This window comes from Symphodus melops, assembly GCF_947650265.1.
Source record: "Symphodus melops genome assembly, chromosome: 7".
Classification (NCBI taxonomy): domain Eukaryota; kingdom Metazoa; phylum Chordata; class Actinopteri; order Labriformes; family Labridae; genus Symphodus; species Symphodus melops.
Window position 1 is genome coordinate 21,719,064 of NC_136697.1, and position 22,559 is coordinate 21,741,622.

General features: G+C 39.1%; 4 protein-coding genes across 4 annotated transcripts in view; 2 read left to right on the forward strand and 2 right to left on the reverse strand.

Moving 5' to 3' along the window:
- The first annotated feature begins 450 nt into the window (after positions 1 to 450).
- LOC306826424 (myosin regulatory light chain 2, smooth muscle minor isoform-like) lies at positions 451 to 2,618 on the forward strand. The gene is made up of 4 exons (XM_079347747.1): positions 451 to 670; positions 1,411 to 1,619; positions 1,835 to 1,996; positions 2,166 to 2,618. Exons 2-4 carry the CDS (start codon positions 1,436 to 1,438, stop codon positions 2,336 to 2,338), a joined length of 519 nt encoding a protein of 172 aa, XP_079203873.1. The 5' UTR covers positions 451 to 670; positions 1,411 to 1,435; the 3' UTR covers positions 2,339 to 2,618.
- A 358-nt stretch (positions 2,619 to 2,976) lies between these two features.
- Positions 2,977 to 5,589, reverse strand: bag1 (BCL2 associated athanogene 1). The gene is made up of 7 exons (XM_079347746.1): positions 5,456 to 5,589; positions 4,796 to 4,924; positions 4,618 to 4,700; positions 4,433 to 4,546; positions 4,229 to 4,336; positions 4,077 to 4,139; positions 2,977 to 3,997 (listed from the first exon to the last, which is right to left on the reverse strand). Exons 1-7 carry the CDS (start codon positions 5,490 to 5,492, stop codon positions 3,908 to 3,910), a joined length of 624 nt encoding a protein of 207 aa, XP_079203872.1. The 5' UTR covers positions 5,493 to 5,589; the 3' UTR covers positions 2,977 to 3,907.
- A 1,033-nt stretch (positions 5,590 to 6,622) lies between these two features.
- LOC306826380 (charged multivesicular body protein 5) lies at positions 6,623 to 11,308 on the reverse strand. Its single transcript, XM_079347671.1, has 8 exons — positions 11,118 to 11,308; positions 10,636 to 10,740; positions 10,487 to 10,533; positions 9,142 to 9,235; positions 8,790 to 8,861; positions 8,527 to 8,635; positions 7,830 to 7,945; positions 6,623 to 7,112 (listed from the first exon to the last, which is right to left on the reverse strand). Exons 1-8 carry the CDS (start codon positions 11,184 to 11,186, stop codon positions 7,062 to 7,064), a joined length of 663 nt encoding a protein of 220 aa, XP_079203797.1. The 5' UTR covers positions 11,187 to 11,308; the 3' UTR covers positions 6,623 to 7,061.
- A 10,280-nt stretch (positions 11,309 to 21,588) lies between these two features.
- The window catches only part of st6galnac3 (ST6 (alpha-N-acetyl-neuraminyl-2,3-beta-galactosyl-1,3)-N-acetylgalactosaminide alpha-2,6-sialyltransferase 3), a 70,235-nt gene continuing 69,264 nt past the window's right edge, over positions 21,589 to 22,559 (forward strand). Inside the window, exon 1 of the mRNA XM_079349002.1 lies at positions 21,589 to 21,836. Coding sequence (XP_079205128.1) covers positions 21,819 to 21,836 — 18 coding nt within the window. The 5' untranslated portion in view covers positions 21,589 to 21,818. The remainder of the gene's footprint in view (positions 21,837 to 22,559) is intronic.

Genomic DNA, 22,559 nt, shown 5'->3' on the forward strand with positions numbered 1-22,559 from the left:
AGAAGGAGCCTCTGCAAAGCCACACTCTCCACTGTGAACAGGAGTTACTGAAGGGGACACTTCTGGTGTTGAATGGTATGATTTCTCCCAAGGCCTTCTCTTGACACCAGACTGTCATGGCCTGAAAGACAGACCCAGAACCTGAGTTAACATGCTGTCAATTGTCTCTTATGAGTGGCTGTATACCACAAATTCTATTACTATTGTTTTTTTGTTTTTTTTATTGTACAGCTCATTTCTCCAACATTGACAGTAAAAAAAAAAGGGGGCAAGTAAAAAAAAAAAAAAAAAAAAGATAAAAAAGATTTCAAACAACTTGGTTTGTTTTGTTAGCAATTGCTGCCACCTGGTGGTGTAACATATGAACATCATCATGTGTTATCATAAATACTTATCTTAAAACAAGGGCAGTTCAGATGCAGTAGTGGGAGTCAGTGTAACAATCATAAATATATTAGTTTGGACCCCATTTATTTATATGAAAAGTGACCCCTCAGGTCCACTTAAACAGAGAGACGTGTGAACGCAACATGGAATATTCCAGAGTATTGGCTCCTTCCATCTGCGCTCTGATTGGTCAGATTCAGGACGAGGAAATAAAACATTGATGGTTGTTGTTGATGCTCCAGTGGTGATCAGCCCTGTGACAGTACCGCAAGCTTTCTGAAAGGTAGGTGTATTTATTTTACTCCTGTGTTTTGTTCCTCTGTATCTTGCAGGTAAGAGTTTCACCTTCACATTAATCTCTGTCAGCTTGTTAAAAGCTCGTCTGGTCTCTCAGTTATTAAGGTCAACACAGGCCAGCTAGCTCAATATTGCTAGCTTGTGCGTTACATAGTTAAACTTACACTTATTTATCTAATTTATTGTTTGAAGGTCCGTAAATTACAAAGTAATGTCACAACCAAGAAATGTAAAATATTCCCATCATCTTACTGAGTAGAGTCATTTATGTCCAATGTGTGTTGTAGTTATTTGTCTGGGTTGTATGTAGTAGTCTAAAGCTTTCAACAAATGTGACAGCAAGATGAATATTTACCATTAATTAGATTACATACATGGGACTTTTATCGTTTTAAAATATCTGCATTCATCTGTAACTCAAATAAGTACATAGCTTCTGTTTATTTCTTCTCTCCTGACCTATTGCATTCATTACAAAACTAAAGGTCGATGACCAGTCTGAATTTAGTATTTTGTTTTTTTAATATCTTTGTAGTCCAAATAGTTGGAGCCATGAATTAAGACATCGTGCATGGACATTGAGTTTTTGTAATCAATCGAGTTAAAGGTATCTGAACTATGACCTGTGAATTTACCAGACTTGAATTCATGGTTTTTAAGATAAACATAACACAGTAATGTGGATTTTTATATCATACAAAGGCCTTAATGTTGTCTCTGTTATAGGAGGGGGGACCTACCAGCTGCCAATATGTCGAGCAAAAGAGCCAAGGGAAAGAACACCAAGAAGCGTCCTCAGCGTGCCACCTCCAATGTGTTTGCCATGTTTGATCAGTCCCAAATTCAGGAGTTTAAGGAGGCTTTCAACATGATCGACCAAAACAGGGACGGTTTTATTGACAAAGAAGACCTTCACGATATGCTGGCCTCGTTAGGTAAAAGTTGAATCACATCAGTATTCTTAACTTTTCACACCTGGGAGAGTTTTTTTTATTCTGAGTTGAGATTTAAAAAAAGTTTTGAGCTTACAAAGGGAAATCTTGGTAGAGATAAATATTAGTGTTCTTTAGTCTCTGAAGCATTTCTGTTCTCAGTTGTGGGTAGTGGGTGAAAGCAAATGTCGTGAATCTTGGTGACTGATCATCCTCAGGTAAGAACCCTACAGAAGACTACTTGGAGACGATGATGAATGAAGCGCCAGGCCCCATAAACTTCACAATGTTTCTAACCATGTTTGGAGAGAAGCTGAACGGCACAGATCCTGAGGATGTAATACGCAACGCTTTTGCCTGTTTTGACGAGGAGGGCACAGGTGGGTTGAAGTATCCAATCGTGAATTATTAAAATTCACGACTTAAGTCTTTGTTCCCCCTGACTTCAGGAAGCAAAAAAAGACAGAATTGTGTGTTTTGATGTCAAACATTGCACTTGATGCATAATGCTGAGTTGTTGTTTTTTTACCTATCTATCTTCTCTTGAAGGTATGATCCAGGAAGAGAACCTGAGAGAGCTGCTCACTACAATGGGTGACAGATTTTCAGATGAAGAAGTGGATGAGCTTTTCCGAGAGGCGCCCATCGATAAGAAAGGCAACTTTAACTATGTAGCATTCACGCGCATACTAAAGCACGGTGCCAAGGACAGAGATGATTAGTGACGGTAGCAGCTCTGTACGAAGCGTATTCTCTATGTATATGTATCTTTATTGGGTCTCTACTTAGAAAAGCTATATCCTGTTATGTGGCTCACCACAAGGTTCACTTTGGTATAGCTCATAGAAGGTCATGTTTAAGATGCTTGTTGGACCCCCACTCTAACTCTTCAATTCTCCAAAGCTCATTTGTACATCTGTGAAACACCATTAAAAGGGTCTGTATAAGCTATGATGGATAAAGCTGGAAATAAAGTGAAACACGATGTGTTTTCATGACTGATTTGGTTGTGTTGAATCACTTCTTTTTTAGGCTAGTAAATGGACTTCAGCCTATATAGTGCTTTTCTAATCTTCTGACTGATTATCTGTCACACCTACCCATTCATACTTCTCCAACAAAGCATCGGGAGCACTTTCAGGTTAAGCGTCTTGCCCAAGGGCACATCAGACATGTAAATGGACTTGAGCTTATAGCTTTTTTTTTTTTGTCATAAGACTATTCAAAGTTCTGTTACACTGCATGTTGCTGAACAGCTGGGGATCAAACCTTCAATTTTCCGGTTGAGAGACGGCTGTACCACTGAGCCACAGCTGCTGCAGGTCAATATTTGTCAAATGAAAGTGCCGCCTCAGATGAATCACATTTTCCAAAAAAAAAGTTTTATTTTAAAACAAACCAAAACGTGTGCCAGCGTTGGTTTAACGCATTACCCATTCAAGTCAATTCAAAGATACATGATAACACAGGATCATTTACTGGATTTTAAGGTGTTGACCTTAATGTAGAACAAATACATACACTATGGCCCAAAATGTATGTGAACAGTATCGTGTACTTCTTTTTTTGCTGTAGACTTGGGTTACAAGTAATGATTCTCCTCAAATTTTCCTGATGTCATCGATTTAATTAAATGCCCCCGCAGAAACAATCCTTAGACACTGGCACCTGTGTCTGTGAAAACATGAACAATTCCCTCATGCGCACACAGACTGACCATCAGATTTATGCTGAACTGGGAGGATTTCAAGTCCAAGACCAATCAGAACAGTTTACTTCTGCACCCAAGTTCCCACTATCTGAAAAAAAAAAACGTACCTCAGGTTGGATTCAAACCCACAGAGAGGACTTTAGTCTCTGTACGTGGGTCATCCACCATGTCCACTCACATACTTTTGACCATATATGTGTAGAAAAAGCATTTGGATACAATTGACAGTTGGAAAATCACAATGACAAGAAAAGTACAGATTATGAGTTATTAGCTGACACACTGGCATCAGTTCTGACATCATTATGAATAATTCTGATAATTATTTGACTTTAAGGGGATCTGCCACAATTTATAGCACTTCTGATCCTTTTATAGTGCAACTGTGGGAACAAGGTTGCCTCTCATGTCAGTCTGTAAACCAGACAACATACCCCAGATGTGGCTGACATCAAAATCTAGGAAGTCTCATTCAAAACACCAGAACAATAAATAGAGAAGGAGCTGCTCCACATTTTCTGTACACTTTGCAGTTGCTCACAGAGCAATGTATATCACATGCTGTTTGAGACTGGTAGCTCTACTCCGCCAAAGCAAGGTTTTTCGACTGGATCTTTGACAGGTGGTCTGATATACAAGCCTCGATCTTGTCACACTGGGCCAAGAAATCCTGTTGATAATAAGATAAGAACATTTGATGACAGATCTCAGCATGGGTTTTAGTGTCACATAAAAAAAACGGTGTTTACCTGCACTGTCTTTACTAGTCCCTTTTTCTTCATTCTGCAGTCGTTGAAATTGTCAGGAAGACTCTAAAAGGGTTAAAAGGTGATAGTACAGGGTGATAAGTGTATGAATAAATGCAACACAAACATAAAACACTTGGTCAAATATAGATTACCAGAGCATCAATCTGCTCCAGGATCTTCATGAACTGTTCTGCTGCTATTTTCACTCTGTGGTCAAGTTTACCCAACGCTTCTGCCTGAAGGTCTTTGGCGAGGAAGCCCTGCGCGGGAAAAAATGTTGACGGTAATTTAAAAGATAAATAATCAGAACAGATTTGACCATGAAGTTAATTAGGAATATGTAACAGATTACATACATTCTTTAGTCCGGTCAACTCTCCGTCTACCTTCTCCAGTTTTTTAGCCGTCTGTTCCACAGACTTCTCGATGTCTTTAAGCTTCTTCAGTTCAACTTCTTCCTCAGGACTGTTCTGTTTGTAGATTATTGTAATTAATATCAGATGACAGCATCAGAGAAAATACTCATGTAATGTGCGCTTACCCGCTTGCCGATCATCATAAGCTTGCAGCCTTCTTTTACTCCATAGCTGGTCAGACTCTCCTCCATGTCCTTGAGAGATTTTCCTGAAATTCAAGGAAGAAAAAAAGGGGCAAGTTAAAGGGTTGAGACATATTCAAGCTCATTGCGCTGTGCAGGAAAAGAGTGAGCTGCAGTCTACCTTTAAAGATCAGTTTCTGTGATGTCTGAGGTACTCCAGTAGCTTGTGTAAGAGCATCTGCCAGTTCTTTGACTGTTGGACCCTTGTCATCGTCTTCCCCGGTCAATGTGATGCTGTGCTTTGTGGATCCTGGAAAAATTAGACAAAGATCAGAAACTAGAAGATTGAACACTCACCTGACATGGAGATTATTCATTTTTTAAATGTGGGAATAATTAAAAAAAAAAAAAAAACATAGCCTTAAATGATGTGCCGATTCTTTTCAACCCGACACATATTAACCTTATGTTTTACAACAATAACAAATACCAATTAGCCTAAAGCGGCATTTTACAAAAAAAGTGAAGTCTTGACATAAATAAAATCAAATACACACATTGAATAAAATCTATTTATAAGATTTCATGTCGATAAAATGAGCATCTATAAATCAAATCTGAGGAACACATACTATTTAGAAAAGCCGTGTACGTGTGCAGGTTGTTTAAACAGTATTTATGCATGTAGAATAAAAAGGTGAATAAGTCAAACAACAAACAGAGTCATGTTTGGTAAAAGCTAAATATTTCTTTAAAGCGGTTTTCGGCGGCTAGTGACTCACACTTTCAGATCTGTCAAACCACTTCAAAACATTTACAACTATAAACCAAAGCTGATTACCGTATGCTACTGTCACTGTTATCGTTTGCGTTGACATGTTTCTTTTGCGGGCGTCTATTTATCACAACATAAATCACACAGCGTGCTAACAGTGGCTTGTTGCTAACTACTTCCGGGATTGACCGGAAACTCCCGGACTCCCTCATGGATTATTATTTTTTACATTTTACATTATTGTTTTTAAAGCTTTATTTATTTAACACTTGTTTTGAGACAATACATAAATGAAAATGTAATTTAAAAAAGAGAGAGAACAATATTAGTTCCATGTTAATCTTTGTTGTACATTCAACTCTTTTCATTCATCTTCATCAGATGAAACAGCCTGTCCTCCTTGGAGTATAATTGTGACACTACAGGATATAATGCAGACTGAAACAGTATCCTCAAATCTGTTTTAATGTTCATCTTTCACTTTTGTTCTTTTAAGATTCAGCACAATAAACCTGTGTTGCAGTGAAAAGTTATACTGATAAATGAGACTAATACACAATATGTAATTATGTATTCTTTGTGAGTTATGTCACAGATATTGTGGAGGTTTTACAATGGCACAGCAGACCTTTGAGTTTAAGGCTCATGTCAGCCTGCTTACATCTAGAAGTTTATTGCTTATACACTTCCTCTCCCCACCTTCCTCTAAATAATACGCTCTGATCATAAAATACAGCTTAAGTCAATGTTGGAAGAATTTACCTTTTAGAGACCTCTTATGTTCATTATAATCATTTATTTTACCCAAAAGTCTGATAAATTTTTTAGGTCTGTTTAATGTGTAATAAATGAGTTGCTTAAAGAAGCATATTTAACATGGTTAGAACATTTTAACAAAAAGCAACACACAGCAAACCCTGGGTAAGGCAGTTTTACAGAGAAGGAATACAGTTCCTCTGAACAAAAAAACAGCTGATCCAATGTGCAAGCGCATCAGTTTGCACTACTCAATTACTACACTGATTTCTCTTAGGGTGCATGCCAGATTATCTAGCACCTGTTTAACGTTTACATATTATGTTTAAGTACAAAATGTGATAGTTGTCCATTTACTAATGATTTTAAAGACTCCAGAGACAAACCAAACTGAACCGCTCAGTGGAAACGGGTTTAAGATGCAAAAAAAGACAAATCACGTAACAAATCTAAATGAAACCCCTAAAAATGAAGAAAGTTTAGGAGTATTAAAACAAGTTTATTTTGAAAATTTAATGCAACCTGCAGAAATTAGATCCGCCTCAGTGGGAACCACCTTCACTCAAAAAGATCTCAGACTAAATCTTTACAGTATGACCAAACAACACACAACAAAACTAGAATAACATGAATGAAATAAATATTTCCGAGTAACACTACTGTAGAGTGAAACTTGAGAGTGTTTGCCAGGAGGAGGAAATTTAAAAAAAAAAATGAAAATGACATTTTTTCTTTTTAAAAAAAGGTTAGTATGTTACAAGGCCACATGCTAGCACAGTAGTGGTAACAATACACAACCCAAACACGGATTGAAAACCGTAGTGTTCTCAGGTCAAATGGTTTCGCATGTATAAATGTTCCTCTACATATAAAAGTGTTTTCAGTTGAAGTGCAGTTGTTCTGATCCGTTCTTTGTTTATGTGGCAGGAATCTGTGGCAGACCAAACTCATCCACCAAAACCCCGTCCTGAAAACAAACAACAAAAAAAGCATTTTTGTTAGTGTGTTCACAAGCAATCAAACCTCTAGGCACAAACGTACATCTTAACAAGATTTGATTACCAATATGATTAAATGTATCTATCAGGGTTGTTGGAGCCATGGAGAGAGATATGTATATTTGAAGTATTATTTAATGTTAAGGTATGTTGTGTGTTTTATTATGGAGTTTTGGGTTATTGATTATTATATCATTTACTGTGGGATTATGTTAAATAGAGGGATAGCGGGTCACATGGATATGGGCAGAGATGTGGTACTGATTTAACTCACCTTTTCTCCTATTGTTCTCATAAGTTGATCATCTTTTTTTGTTAATAAAAAGTCAAACTTATTTTTTGTATCACAGTATTCTTTCGGAAAGCGGGTCAGACAAGGTATTAGGCCCAACTTCACAGTATTCAGCTACGTCTTAGAGTTTCTACCGAGAGCAGCATGAAGTGGATTTATTGAGGAGGTTCTTTTTGATTGATCTCTTAAGTGATAGTCGAGCTGTTATATCTTCGCCATGTTTAGAGGGTGTTGCCATGTGGCTGTGTAGATAGAACCATTTATACATGAATCTAATTCATATTGAATGGATCATTATGGTGTCTTATTGAAGCCTGCATTTTAAATGTTGTAATTCTCCACTCCTTCTCTTGAGTATACTGTCAGTTTACAGTCATGGCTGTGCTCCTGTTACCTTGTTTGTTTTGCTGTCACTGGGCATTCCCTCTGGGATAGACGGGGCAGCTGAGGCCTCGTCCAGGTAGGAGCTGTCATCATCCAGCAGCAGCTCATCGCCCAGTGCATCCAGCTCTGAAACCACAGATACAGCCACTGAAGTACTCAACGCAAAGACGTTTTTTTTTTTACTACATTGAAACAAGTAGCATTTTTAAGACGACAGCACACATTTAAGCCCAGAAATAGATGACACAATCATGACGGACTCTGTCCTATTTATTCTGTAATCAATGTCCCTACAGAGTCACAGGAAATAAGGAGTAACAGAGTTTCATGGTTGTCTATTCTGTTGATATAATTAGCTGTTGGTTATGTTTTGGTCACTATCGGTCTAATTTCAGACTTTTGTACCTTTTTTTAGGTGGAGATGACTGCATGACAGGATTGACATTTTTGTCTCTCATTAAATGTACTTTATGTATGAAATGACAGAACTTCAAAATATGGGATAAATAGTCATAACAGGTTATTAGGATTAGGATGTATATATAAATAAATGATTATCTGAATACATTGCCTGGCACCTTCTCAAATTTGAAGAGCTGAAAGCCTTATTACCACACTCTTCCTGTTGTTTACATGGTGCCCATAATTTTCCTTTTTGAGATGTTCTGTAGATGAAGCGGTCTGATGAGAAAGTAAATTCAAAATACCTGCTTCGAGGTCATCCTCATCGATCTCTGGAGTGCCGTAGCTGCGGCTCAGGGCCTCTTGTACCTCGTTGGCGTCCTCCATCATGTCCTCCAGCTGGTCCTGTAAATCCTGAACATTCAAGAAACACTTTAATGTCCCAAATCTCTCTGTGCAAGAAAAACACCAACTAGTCCTGAGTATGAATGCGTGGTGTTGCCTGACCCTTCACGACACAGTTACTGAGTTATAATAGAAACAGTGGCATGGCATAAAACACACGTACATCAATCTGATCCAGTTTGACATCCTTGTAAGCCCTTTTCATTTCTTTAGCACCGATCTTCATGGCATCCACCTGGGAACAGAAAACACATTACAGGAGAAGGTATTTAGTAAGAGCCGTGATGAGAAAAGAGTCTGTCATGTGTCTTGTTTGACATAAAGCTGACCCGGCTAAGAGTCATGCTGATTGAGATCATATCAGGAGAGCAGATTTTTTTTTATAGTTCAACCAAAATCATTAAGTTCACTCCCCCCCAAAAAATCTTCCTATAGGACAGTATGGCTATAATCTAGTCTACATGTTCAATAAACTAGCATGAAGAAGTGATCTTGTGAAGCAGTGTGGCTCTCACTGTTGTTTTGGTGTCCTTCAGAGTCTGGATTGTGTAGTTTGCCTGCTCCATGTTAAACGACTGCTGAGCCAGCTGCTCCCTTTGACCTTCATACCTGTTCGAAACAAAACACAGCTGCTATCAGAACATTTCCTCAAATATTTATTTACAGTGGCGTATGAAAGTCTAAGGCCTTCACTTGCTTTGTTATTTTAAGTGTGACTTAACATCAGAACAACCTTATTACACAGTCTCTTTATTAAGATAGAACCAGAAAATATAGGAGATACTTGCTTTCTTGGCGTCTACAAGCAAGAAGCATTTCTTATGACCTTTCTTTCTTTCTTTTTTATTTTATACATTTTTAAAGTTTATTTTTTGGATTCTTCTGCCCCCAGATTAGAGACAGGATAGTGGATCGAGTCAGAAACTGGGGAGAGGGAGAGTGGGACAGGACATGCTGGAAAGGAAGTCACAGGTCAGACCTGAATCTGGGCCGCGTGCCTGGAGGACCACAGCCTCCATACATGCATTAACCACTACGCTTCCAGCGCCCAGCTTGTGACCATTCTTCTAACTCACTACATCTGGAGACTATCTGGAAGCTTCTGAAGTAAACTTCTGGGTAAATGATACAAGGCAAGAATCGTTATTTTGGGTTCAGGCTGTGCTTTATTCATTTCTCGGCCCATGTGTTCTCATTATATTCAGGTCTGGACTCTGTGGAGGCCAGTTTATCACTGTCAGGGTTGATGTTTTCTCCCCAAACATGATGACACTGCATTAACACAGGGCTTGGGATCACTGTCATGCTTTCAATCAGACACTTTTGCAGAATGAATGGTCTGATAAATAACAAAAAACATTTCTAAAAAAAATAAAAAATAAAATAAATCTAATGGGGGATAAATATATGTTAAACTATGAATAGTTTTACTGACCAATTTTAACAAATCCAGTGATGATAAGAGAAGTCACTTGAGTGATGAATGTGGATGCTGTTTTGGACGTATGCTCAGCTCTTAGAAATATAACCCGTCCGTTGATATAATTTTGGATATTTGCATCCATTTGTTATTATACAACTTATAATAAAATACCAAAACAAAACAAACAAATATAAGACGAACCACTATGTCAGTTGGGCTTAATAAAACAAACAAATCCAATTTTTTCTTTCTTCCCAGGCTGACACGGTGAAAAAAAAAACGTTATGCCTTCATTCACACACCTGTCCACTTCACCTGGAGCCCATAGTGCCCAGGAGAAGGAGTGCATACATAAACAAAAGAAAATGTACAACAACACATAGTTTGGCTCCAACAATAGTGTTATGACCTGTGTAGGAAACAAAACCAGTACTCACATTCTCTTCTGCTTCAGGACTCTCATCGCCTTCTGTTTCACCATGTTCTGCAATTCAGAATCATCTTTATAAATAAATAACACTCACGTTGAGGGGTAAGCCATCTTTTAAAACATCATTACTCCTGAGGATGATGACTTGGTTGTTACCTTCGAGGGCCCCTCCCTCATCTTCTTCATCTGATCCTTGTACTTGACAAGTTCGGCATCTAGTCTGGCGATCTTCTTATCTATGGACTCTGCCCTCGCATCAACCTGAGGAGACAGATCATTATTATTATTAGAACTCCCAGTGTGTGTGTGTGTGTGTGTGTGAGTGTGTGTGAGTGGTAAAAAAAAAACTAAAAAAAACAAACAGAAGAAGATATAGCTGCAGGGTCTAAACAGCTAATGGGCGGCTCTGATTTACAAACATCTTTTTTTACTCAAACTCAATGAGGCGGGGAGGAAAACTAGAAGAGTCAGTGGTCATAAAGTATCAGTGGAAAGAGTTTAATACATCGAGCATGATAGCTAACTCGCACAGTGTTGTTGTTAGACTGTCCTTTTGTGGCCATGTTAGCTTCGTACATGCACCGTTATGGCCCATAATAAAGACACAAACAACAATACAGCCGCCTCACTGTACTCACATTGCCAATACAGTCCGAGAGATTAGGAGGAGGCGCTTTAGGCTTTCCACGTCCGAATATTCTGTTCATTTTATAAACGTATTGAAAGGTACTTAGCTATTAGCTATCCTTAGAAAACACCAGAAACATCAACTGTCTGCAAAAGGATTTCTACACTGAAGACACCCGGAAATAACGGTCCCGACGCTTGAGGTTCCCATTGGCTGGTGTACGCCGTTATGGCCAATCAGGATTGTGATACACGACTGCCCTCGTGTGTCGAGCAGAGGAATTGTAGATGTGTCATATCAGTATCTGCAATGCAAATACAGTAATATTAAAGTATTATTGTTAATATGCAGTGCCTAGACATCGTCATTAGTTGCATCTCCGAGATAAGAGACTGATAAACCCATTTCTATTGGTTCGGTTTTAAATACTTAAAGCAGCTTAAGATTTGAATCTTTGATCATGACACAGGCTTTGAGCTAGAAGTGATGACTGGACTTTATTTGACATTTAAAAAAAGGTGAATGATTGAATTTCTCAGTTATCTGCCGATGAACCTCTGTACAAATTCAGAGCTTATAGAATCAACATGGGATTTTTTATATTCCTGTTCTGTGACGATGTGAACATTGAAAAGTCAACTAACAAAAGGTGTAAAAATAAAAACATGATAATCATCCACATGTAAGACTGCAAATGTTTCATGATTGACACTCAGTACAGCGGCTGATCAACCCCTCTGCCCACAGCTGCATTCCAACACTGCTGACCAACATGGATACATATTAGTGGAGCTGAGATCGTGGATAAGGTTTATGATATGGTTTAATATTCATGGAAAAAGACAGAATTGCTGCTATGTTTTCCTTTGTGTGTTCCTTGGTGTCACTGATGAGAAATGGTGTTTAATGGCTTCTTGGCTTTTGCAATGACGATGACAATTGAAACATTTCTTCCTTCTATACCATTCCTATGCAAACAAGAACGACTTCATGACAAACGGCTTGGTTAAAGGTTTGAACATGAGGAGGCAATGTCAGTCAGCTGACACTAACACGTGTGTGTGGTGGTCTTCTCTCTGCTTTTAATATCCAGCTTTAGTAAGGAACTATGTGTGGCAGAGGGTCAGCAGTGTGTGCACTGTGCGCTATCGGTGGACCATAGGGGGCCGGGCCCGCCTGCATAAATCCTTGTGCCCCCCATAGACTGTAAAAATGTTGTATTTGGTGTGAGTCTTACAATGGAAGACTTCCTTTTATTGAATTTTTAGTAATACACAACAATAATGAATCCAGAAATTGGTAATAAGTAAGCTAAATCCCTCCTGGGTGTAAGCTAATATAAAAAGCTGTCTATCTCTCGTATGTGAGGCTCTGAAAGTTCAAGATAAACTATTCAGAAGAAAAAGTCTCTGCTCTCGAGGATGAGGTAGTCCCGTAGTCTGGGGTCGGCTCTGGCTGCTCTGACCTTTATCTCTATATATATATATACTGTTGCAAGCGTGAGTACATGTGTGTCATAACAATTTGCATAAGGCTACTGCAAGAAACAGACACAGTAAAACTGCTGAGAAAGGCAGATAAGTCCCCACCCTTCATTATAGCACGCCATCAAAACATCTCACCATCAAAACAAATTAAGTGTGATTTTCCTCTTGTTACTTCCTCTGCGCTCTGACAATGAAAGTGTGAGGCTATAACACAAGCAAAAGCATGGACAAATATGAACTTCCTTTTCTGTTGCATCTGGCAGTTGACAGTTGGTAGCTGGCTAAACACCTCTTTCTGACTGAGAAAAGACAACATTTTCTTAGTAGGCCAGATGACAGGTGACAGTTTCTCAGCAGGCTAGATGAAAGGTCATTTTGAGATCCCTCAACATCTTCCAACTGTTTTCTCTTAACAGCTCTTAACAGTCTCACTGTGACCTGAATAAAGTGGAACTCAAGCAGCACGTGCACACAAGTCAAGTTCACACTACAATTCTGTACAGAGGATCAACTCACTCGTAACAACAGCCTCCAACTACACAAGCAGCCCAGAAACGCCAGTCCCCTGTTTCTATCTGCTTCCAACAGGCCTTACTGGGATGTCTTTTCTCCAATATTTTCATCCTGGAAAGACTTACACATTTACATCAACTGATGAGAGTGCTGTGTTCATACATCACTGAATATTTTCTTTCTTACACTATCTATCTAACACAGTCAGTGAGAGGTCTGAGGTGACTGTTGACAGTAGATCTCCTGACACACAGGTTCAGCCTCCATCCAGACGCACTTGGACACTGAATTTTACTTACAACACTGATCTGACAGGAAAGCTGTGGCCCTGATTCAAGACACTATTCAGATTGAATATAAACAACATACTTAATATATCAGCATTCTGATTTTGCAACCATGATCCATAAACCTCCATAATGCTTCTATTTCCACTTAAAGTTCACTGAGTGAAGAGTGAACACTGTTCACCGTAGTGCGAAGCCCAGCTTTGGTTTCAGTTTTGGAATACCTGGGTTCATTTGCTTGATGAGAGTCGTCTTCATGGGCCTGGTTCCCAGGCTTTGGTCCTGTGAGGGCAGTAAGAGGACGCCTGGATGATGATGCCCTCAACTGCCTTGTGAAACCGTCCTCCTTTGCTGACAGACACGCACACAAAGAGACCAGTGGAGATTCCCAGCTGAGGGATGAGACTGAACTTCTTGTAGTGTGGCCTTGTGAAAGAAAAATGTACTGCTGTGTGATCATTTTGCTATATAAGGTGTTCAGTATACATTAAGAGATACAAATTAACTACTCAATAAAATTGAGGCAACAGATTGCACCCATTATTATCAATTAAATCTAACGTTGTTAAAAGATGAGTTAATATAACCCAAATTAGTTGCTAAAGAATGACCTAACATCTGAGATGAAAGAGACGGAATAACTTTGTCGTTGTCAATATCGGACCATATGAGCCAATATAAACTTCTTCTTTTTTTCAAAGATACTGCAAATGTAGTTATTTAAAAAACAGATGTTACGACTGAGGGCTGGGCGCTGGAGGTCGGAAGTCACGGCGACCTCTGTCTGCCTCCCACACACTGTTTGAGTTGCAGACCACATACAAAACAACAAAAAAAATAATTCTTTCTTACTATTTAATTTTTTTTATCGCGCGACCTGCCGACTCACGCCCCTGGAGGGGGCGGGGAGGGCAACCTCCCTCTTTCCCTCTTTCCGGCTACCGGTTTAGAGGGAACATTTTGAAGAAAAAACCCCCCAAAAAAACTATAAATAATTTATAATAATTATAATTTATTTTTACTGGTTTCTTTTGAGAGTTTAGATATTATGCCCAGTTGGAAGTGTGTATTCTCTCATGCTTGTGATCACACACTTTTCCAACTCAGCTAAATATTTAACTGACATTAATCTTACTCTCACTTACCTTTTAAATTTCAACCAGTCAAGGAGGTTATCACTCTTGTAAAATTCTGCACATTTTGAGCCAGTGATGGAGACAGAAGAACAGATTGTCTCTTCATTCACTGAGAAGCAGGGAAAGAAATACAGTATTCTGTTTAAGTCAATAAGGGAATACCAGTAGATGGCGCCCTAATCATTCAAAATGCATTTTTGTTGATGTTAATTTTATGCAACCTATCACACCAAACGTATTTTAAAAAAAACTGTCCTGATTATGAGCCGTCTGTGATTTCATTTAAAGGAACCCTTTATTGGAGGTTTAAGTGTCTAAAATCAGTTTAGAAAACAAAACAATACAATAAAGCTAAAATTCTCACATAACGACTTTTCTGAAACACATTCAATCATTGTTTTTAACTCCTCACATCACATCTGTTGTGGTTCATGCAGAGGAGGCTGCATTAATAACTCGTGCCAGAAATGCCATCTCTATTATGAGATATAGTGTTTTGTGGCAGATGGTAATAATGGAGCAGCTTAAAGATTGATGCACTCCACCTGAGTAATAAGAGGCAGCAGATTCTCTCTACCTTCCATGTAATAATGAGAAGGTGTTTCCCTACATGTACGGAGTGATAAGAAAATTACATTAAACATGGAACAATCTCCAACAAAAGCTTTTATAGGATGTCAGAGTAATGATTAGGCGATAACAATAACAGAGGAATATTATTATCCCCGTGCACTAATTGCCATAGAGCGATAATATGGGACGTGGATCGTGTAAATATTCACAATAAGGCTCACAAATTTCAGAGGAAAGAGTGCGTTAGGATGAATCTTCTTTTTATTCTGGAAGTCATTTTGCATCACTTTTTATAGCTTTGTGTCTCTTGTTTTTATTTGACCACTTGTTTTGGTCATTTTGCATTTTAATGAAACAGCTTAGTATGTCTTTGAAGTTCATTTTCTGTCTTTTTGGTGGTTTGGCATTTATCACATCTTTGGTGTTTACTGCATGCTTTGAGGGAATTGATTGTCTTTCATTCTGTGGTTGATTTGCTAGTCAACGTCAATCAATCAATCAATCAATCATTATTTGTATTGCCCCAATTCATAACAAGTTTTATCTCACGATGCTTTACAGAAAGAAAAATAGTGATTGTTGAACAACTCCTTTGGTTTGTCTCTTGTTTATTTTCTGTTATTTTGTCTTTAACATATTTTTGGGGGTCGGACCTTTCATGTCATTTGAAATTGCTTTGGTCATTCTCTATGTATTTGAATTCATTCTGTAGTGATTTTGCATCTATGTGGTCATTCTCTGCTTATTCACTTATTTCCCTCTGCTTGTTTTTAAACTGTCATTTGTTTTCAGTTTCTTTGTTGTGTCCTCCTGCAGTCATATCACTAACTGCTCACCAATAAATCTTTATCACTCCATACAGAGGCTCCAGTTGAGGTGACTCTCAGTCTAGCCGGTAGGCACCTGCGAAATCCAACTTTCTATCACCAAATTTAGGCAATAGGGGGCCAACAAGTTCCCCAGGGGTTCAGGGGGCTCAGTGTATCCCTCCAGCTGTATTCCTTTTCCTGCAGAATGCATTTTTATCATGTGGCATTCTTAGTACAGTGTGGACCTGCAGAAAATACACTGGCAGCTGTGACTTTACTATTTATTTGTGTATTTATTTAGTCGGTGTGGGAGCTGTAAGCTGAGGGCCTCTGGGGTCTGGGCAGAGACAAACATGCTCAGCTACTGAGAAACCCCATTGGCTCTCATTAGCGAGGGAGAGAGAGACGAGGAGAAAGACAGAAGGTTTGTGAGAGAACTAAAGAAGTTTGGATGAGAGACACATGCAGTGAGTGGTGAAACCAGAGAGGGAGAAAAAGAAGCAACAAGACAGAAGGATGGATCAAGGCTTTCAGCACTTACTCTTGTTTGTTTGCAGGGAAAGCCGCAGCCCGTTTCTCCTCCCTCTACTCCTCTCAGTCCTGTCACCCTCTTGTTATCTCTTAGTACAAAACACAGAGCATTAGTGCACGCCACAGGGGCTGCAGCCAAATGCTGCTGAAACCTCAGGCACAGCAGACAATCACTGAATAAATGTTTAAATGAACTGCTGCTGTCTTGTAAACAAATTTAATTATCAGTATGAGGTTTTGGTGAAAGATGTAAATGCTTTAACAATGTTTACACATGAGAATTGTGTTAAACTCTTTACCTTGTTGTGGTTAAGAGTGTGACATCCAGAATAATTTCCCAGACAACATTGGAGAGTGATACTTCTGCCATGGACTTAGTTTGTTACGAGTGTTTTTCCCCCCCAACAGAATTCACAATTTATCCACTGTGAAGTTTTCTATCCTTACTGCGGTTTCTGTTGACACAGTTGAAATGCTAGCCAGCTAGCTTTATGTATAGCGCCGTTTCCATAGAAACGTAAAACGAGTTATTTTCCTTGACAGCTGAGCTTGTATTTGTATTGATTCTCTGCAGCATTATTCCAGTGTCGCTCTGTTAAACAACAAAAGACAGAAATCAATCACAATTGAACAATATTAACTCAAAAGCGATGCTTATAAAGATAATAATACCAAGTTTGACTTAACGTAGCAAAGTCAGACAATTGAAACAACACATGAGAGAAATGAGCAGACTGACCTGTATGAAGTCCCATTCAGAGTCTGGGGGTTTTATTCAGTAGCATGGAGACATGTTGACTGCAGGAGACTTCTTCTTGACGATAACATCTGTCTTCTTGGAAAACCTTTCAACCAGATCAACATATGTATTTTTTGGTTGTTTAATTTAAATTAATTGTATTAAGGAACATTTATCAAAATGCACCGAATATAAAGATTAGTACTACTTAATTATTTATATATTGGATTGTAATGACTCCTGAAACGCTGAAAACTATAACCTTTAGTGTCAGTGCAGACCTGTCTCATCACTCAGCTGGGAATCTCCACTGGTCTCTTTGTGTGCGTGTCTGTCAGCAAAGGAGGACGGTTTCACAAGGCAGTTGAGGGCATCATCATCCAGGCGTCCTCTTACTGCCCTCACAGGACCAAAGCCTGGGAACCAGGCCCATGAAGACAACTCTCATCAAGCAAATGAACCCAGGTATTCCAAAACTGAAACCAAAGCTGGGCTCCGCACTACGGTGAACAGTGTTCACTCTTCACTCAGTGAACTTTAAGTGGAAATAGAAGCATTATGGAGGTTTATGGATCATGGTTGCAAAATCAGAATGCTGATATATTAAGTATGTTGTTTATATTCAATCTGAATAGTGTCTTGAATCAGGGCCACAGCTTTCCTGTCAGATCAGTGTTGTAAGTAAAATTCAGTGTCCAAGTGCGTCTGGATGGAGGCTGAACCTGTGTGTCAGGAGATCTACTGTCAACAGTCACCTCAGACCTCTCACTGACTGTGTTACAGTCCTCAGCTCTCTGGAGCCCTGAAAGCTGCTTATCACATCTGAAAAGGATGACGCGCTATCATCCACAGTCTCGTCATCATCCAGAGGTAATTTCAGATGTACAGACTGCAGATGACTTTGACTTTTTGAGCAGGGGTGAGCACTCACGAGGATTTATTCCATGATTAAGAGTTTGAGGATTACTTTTGTCATGCTCTGTTTGAGAGCTTCAAAAAGAGGAGAGGCAGAGAGAGGGAGCTTTTGTGATAACCTCGACAGAACTATTGATTTGGTGAGAGGACCTGCTTTACGCCAGGCGAGAAGTTGAATCAATGTGCAGTCAGCCAATCAAAAGATGTGATGTGTACCTACAGTTTATGGTTATCTACTTGGCAATTTGTGTGTGTTAGTTCTTCTTTCCAGCAGCAGCTATTTGTAACTGGACACATTTGTACCTTTGTTTTTTGTATCTCAGTAACATTTTTGCTAAAAATAAATAAATAAATAATATAATATTGATAATAAAAAAATTCTTATTGGATGATTGTATTTGTAAACAAGACATTAAGATATTCTTGAACATTTCTATTTACGTGTCATGTCATCCAACAGGGAGGAAGGGTGCAGCTGAACTCAATTCCAGCCCCAAACAACGCACGAAGCTCGTCAGATTTAGATCTGCCAATTTTAGCAGTTTTTAAGTTTAAACAAAGTTACTCCGTGAACAACTCTTAAAAATAAATGTTCAAATGTTCTATTGTTGGTTGAACTTGTAAGTTTTAATCGTTAGTTTATGCTCTTTGTGTCTTTAAATGAGGTTTGAGAGTGAATTCAAACCTTTTCAAGATTAACGCCGTGTACAAGAACATTCTGAGTTCATCTTCCTTTCACACACACACCTCCTCTCTGCTTTCATTAAAATCTGTTGAGAACATGTTAAGTCAGGAGATCAGGGTCGACTCGTCTTCCATTTATTAAAAAAAAAAGAGATTTAATTATCCGTAACATTAAACATGAATAGGTAATTAAAATCCAGTACCTGTATTTAACAAAACTTAACAGGGACAGATTCCCCACTATCTCTCTCCAGTTTCTGACTCTACTGTCCTATCTCTAAAATTAAGGCTGTTAAACCTTTAGAAACAAGTGCTGTTTCATTCTCAATATTGAGTCAGTGCATCGTTACCTGAAAAATATTTCAGCTTCTCATGACTCTTGAGATTGCAGGTTCATTTATAGTGTGCATACATTTCCTGAATGTTTGAATCACACTGCTGTACAGGAGCAAAGGTCTTTCTTTTCTGCCAATGAAAGGCGCCTTTTTCAACCTTCTCAACAAGGCCTGAAGCAAGGCTCCTCTCCTCTGCTGCCCCCTGGTGGTGGAACTGATGACCAAACACTATCCGACTTACAGACTCCTTTACGAAAAGGCCCACTTATTTAATAAACACCTACATACTTAGCGACACTGATGAGGATGATGTTGACCATGATATTGATGAACACAGTGAGGATATTCAGGATGGTTTTGACGCTGATAAGAACTCTAAAGAGCAGCTGTCAGTGTGTTGTTGATGTTGACGATATTTTAAATTCAAATAAGGTGTGCTTTGCCTCTGCACTGCCTTTCAGCACCTTTGTTTTGCACTGATGCTGCTTCCTCCTCTTGTAGTGTTGTACTTACTCTCTGATGTATGTCACTTTGGACAAACGCATTTGCTCAAATGAATTGTAGACTTGTAGCTGCTTTTGCATGCCAGAACCATCACTTAACAAAAAAAGAACAATATCAAGTGAGAAGACTTTACGTTATGTTTATTTTCTGACCAGTAATTAGGGCTGAGCTAAAACAAATCGATGCAATTGAAAAAATAAGCTCAGAATGACAACTTACGGTGTCATGATTAAAACATAGCTTCCTCTGCGCAGGAAAATAACGCCATGCAAAGACAGCAGATCTGACCAGCCGTATTCTTCCAGTGTGGTATTTGCATGCACTCACTGTTTAGGCTCATGTTTCCTTTATCTGCTCTGGTTTCTTCTTACAAGTCTAGCGACATGTCGAAAGCATGGACTTGGAAACTTTAAATTATTAGCAGTGTAAATATTTGTTTGTTTGTTTGTTTTTTTTTCAAATTTTGATGGGCAGCAACATGACCCACTTCTCATCCAGGTCATGCTGTGGCAGCCTCTGTAGTCTTCCTGTGACCCAGAGCATGATAACCAGATACAGAAAACATGAGTCCCCCCTGTTTGCTGTTTTTTTCCAACTCTGAAAACACCTAAAACAACAAGTTTTACAGTTTCTATTAGGATCCCTGGAAAGGTTTTCCATACATCATTTTGTTCTCTGCAACACTTAAGTATGTGAATTCATTACAAAGTAAACATATCTCCAGTGGACCTTAGGTTATCTCTTGACTGTCCCCCTCACCAAAGCAGATAATGTTTATACACTACGATGAGGGTCCTTTCAGAAATACAGCTGACACCATATACACATAGCAACTAAATGCAAGGTAGTTTTTTTTTTTTTTCATTAGCACACAGGACAATGAGATCCTTTACTAAAGGCCCTTCCATGGTGTCACATTTATGCCGCTGTGGTGTTTTTCCACCTTCATTCTGAATGTCCCAGGGCTGTACTGTCTTCGGAGGTAACAGCAGCGTTACAGGGGTGAGACGGGACCTGCAGAGCCAGAGGGGGAGCGCAGCACTGTGTGTATGTGTGCTGTATGTCTGACTGTGTGTGTATGCAGAGCTCCCCAATGTTCTTTCTAATGTGAATTCACAGGCTGGGAGATTACACAATTGCGGAATCAATATAAATGTCTTATGGCACATCTTCTTTCCATAATGATTACAACATTATGTATCTTGTTCCTGAAATTCCTGAAAGAACATCTTGCTGAGACATCATCTTTGGAGACATCTCAAAAAAGCTTTTTTTCCTTTTATCAAACACAGTATCTCTCAAAACATCTTCATCTAGTTTGTGTTGAGTCAAATCATGTTTTTCTGTGATGGAAAATGTTATTACAATACCAAAGTATAGAAGACCAAGATCTGTGTCCAATTACTAACATATTATTGACCAAAGAGGATAACTTGTTTGCTAAAGTAGGCATCATTTACATTCTGTCATTAAACTATAATGTTATGACGTTAAAAAAAATCATTCTGCAAAGATTATCTATATGAGTACAAGTGATCATGTGACTAATATGTACAAGACTTACATTACATTTAAATTTGATTGTTTGCTAAACTTATTTGTATTTTTATCAGATTGTCTTGCTTTAAAATAAGACTTTTTATACAATAACTTGTTCTGATGGTTTTATTATAACTTATATGTTGATATTATTTATCTCACAATAACAAGTTTAAGTAGTTAATTTGATTGTATAGAAATACAAAAGGCAGATCTAAACGCACGTGATGATAACGGCATGATATTTTGTGCTTACCTGTTAATATGTATTTTAGGATATTTTAGCCATAAAAGACAGATTAAGGGTCTCTACCTCTTGTTAACCTGCAGCTTCTTCTCAAACGAGCAGAAGTCAGGAAATCAGCTGTGGTCACGTGACGCGTGCGTGGGCGGGGCTGTGCGTCTGCGCCGGCCAGTAGCAGAGCAGCGTCGGCCCAGGTCCCAGCAGCTCCATGGGAAAAAAAAAAACCCGAGAGAGGAGCCGAATAACGGTACACTCCAATATTTATGGAGCCGACCTCCGTATTCAACCGCACCGTATGAGCTTCTCCTCTCGTGATGAGGACGTGAACAGAAGCTTGTAGAAAACAGACGCGGCGAGCAGCGTTTAGAGGGCTTACGAAAACAAGCGCTCCACCATTGTCTGCGCAGAAATAAGAATGGCCTGGATGTGTAAGGTAAGAGAGGGTTTTTTTCCCCATGTATCACTGGCGAAAAAGAGAGGAAATGAGGGGGGGAAATCTCATAAAGAGCCCCCTGCACAAAGAGACGGGCTGGTACATTTGATGCAGATGTGAGGTGAAATGTGAGCCAGTGAAGCTGTGGGTTGTGTGGATGCTCCGTGGAGGTAATTAACCCTCCTCCGCTGTCTGTCTGCCTGTCTTTTTTCTTTTCTTTTCTGGGGCTCCTTTCAGGGGAGTCTGGATGAGTGTCCGCTCGTGCACATGAAGGAAAAGCCATGGAGGCCCCTCGTGTTTGTTGGTATTCACATCATGTTTGTGTGGGGGGGTTTTTTTGTGGGGGGTTTTTAGCTCGTGGGGACTAGCAGGCTGATGCAGGCCAGCCAGCTGTGCTCCCATCATCCTTTATGCCATGTTTAGGTGTTGATATGAAGTCAGGACTTGTACACATTCTGACCTATAGAGAACAGATGAGGAGAAAATGAATACAAAGTTCCTCAGGTGTATCATCCTTTTTTTTATTGCAGTTAATAGCTGAGATTTGTGGTGTCTCACTAAAGGTCAGCACACCTGTAAGCATTGTGCACCTTCACTGTCAGACATTAACATCTCATTTTCTCTAGATTGCATGTTAGAAAACATTGAACATGTCAGTTTTAGAGAGTTCATGGTGACGTCTCAAGGTTTTCTCTTAAAGCTCCTGTTAAGAACTTTTCTTAG

What these genes read in the sequence shown, in the direction of transcription:
- LOC306826424 (XM_079347747.1), top strand. Translation starts at nt 1,436, where the DNA reads ATGTCGAGCAAAAGAGCCAAGGGAAAGAACACCAAGAAGCGTCCTCAG. An exon ending in CGATATGCTGGCCTCGTTAG is followed by an intron (nt 1,620 to 1,834) that starts GTAAAAGTTGAA and finishes GATCATCCTCAG; the next exon opens with GTAAGAACCCTACAGAAGAC. An exon ending in TTTTGACGAGGAGGGCACAG is followed by an intron (nt 1,997 to 2,165) that starts GTGGGTTGAAGT and finishes CTTCTCTTGAAG; the next exon opens with GTATGATCCAGGAAGAGAAC.
- bag1 (XM_079347746.1), bottom strand. Translation starts at nt 5,492, where the DNA reads ATGTCAACGCAAACGATAACAGTGACAGTAGCATACG. An exon ending in AACAGTGACAGTAGCATACG is followed by an intron (nt 4,925 to 5,455) that starts GTAATCAGCTTT and finishes TAATTTTTCCAG; the next exon opens with GATCCACAAAGCACAGCATC. An exon ending in TTATGATGATCGGCAAGCGG is followed by an intron (nt 4,547 to 4,617) that starts GTAAGCGCACAT and finishes ATCTACAAACAG; the next exon opens with AACAGTCCTGAGGAAGAAGT.
- LOC306826380 (XM_079347671.1), bottom strand. Translation starts at nt 11,186, where the DNA reads ATGAACAGAATATTCGGACGTGGAAAGCCTAAAGCGCCTCCTCCTAAT. An exon ending in TCTCGGACTGTATTGGCAAT is followed by an intron (nt 10,741 to 11,117) that starts GTGAGTACAGTG and finishes CTGTCTCCTCAG; the next exon opens with GTTGATGCGAGGGCAGAGTC. An exon ending in TCAAACTGGATCAGATTGAT is followed by an intron (nt 8,636 to 8,789) that starts GTACGTGTGTTT and finishes TTGAATGTTCAG; the next exon opens with GATTTACAGGACCAGCTGGA.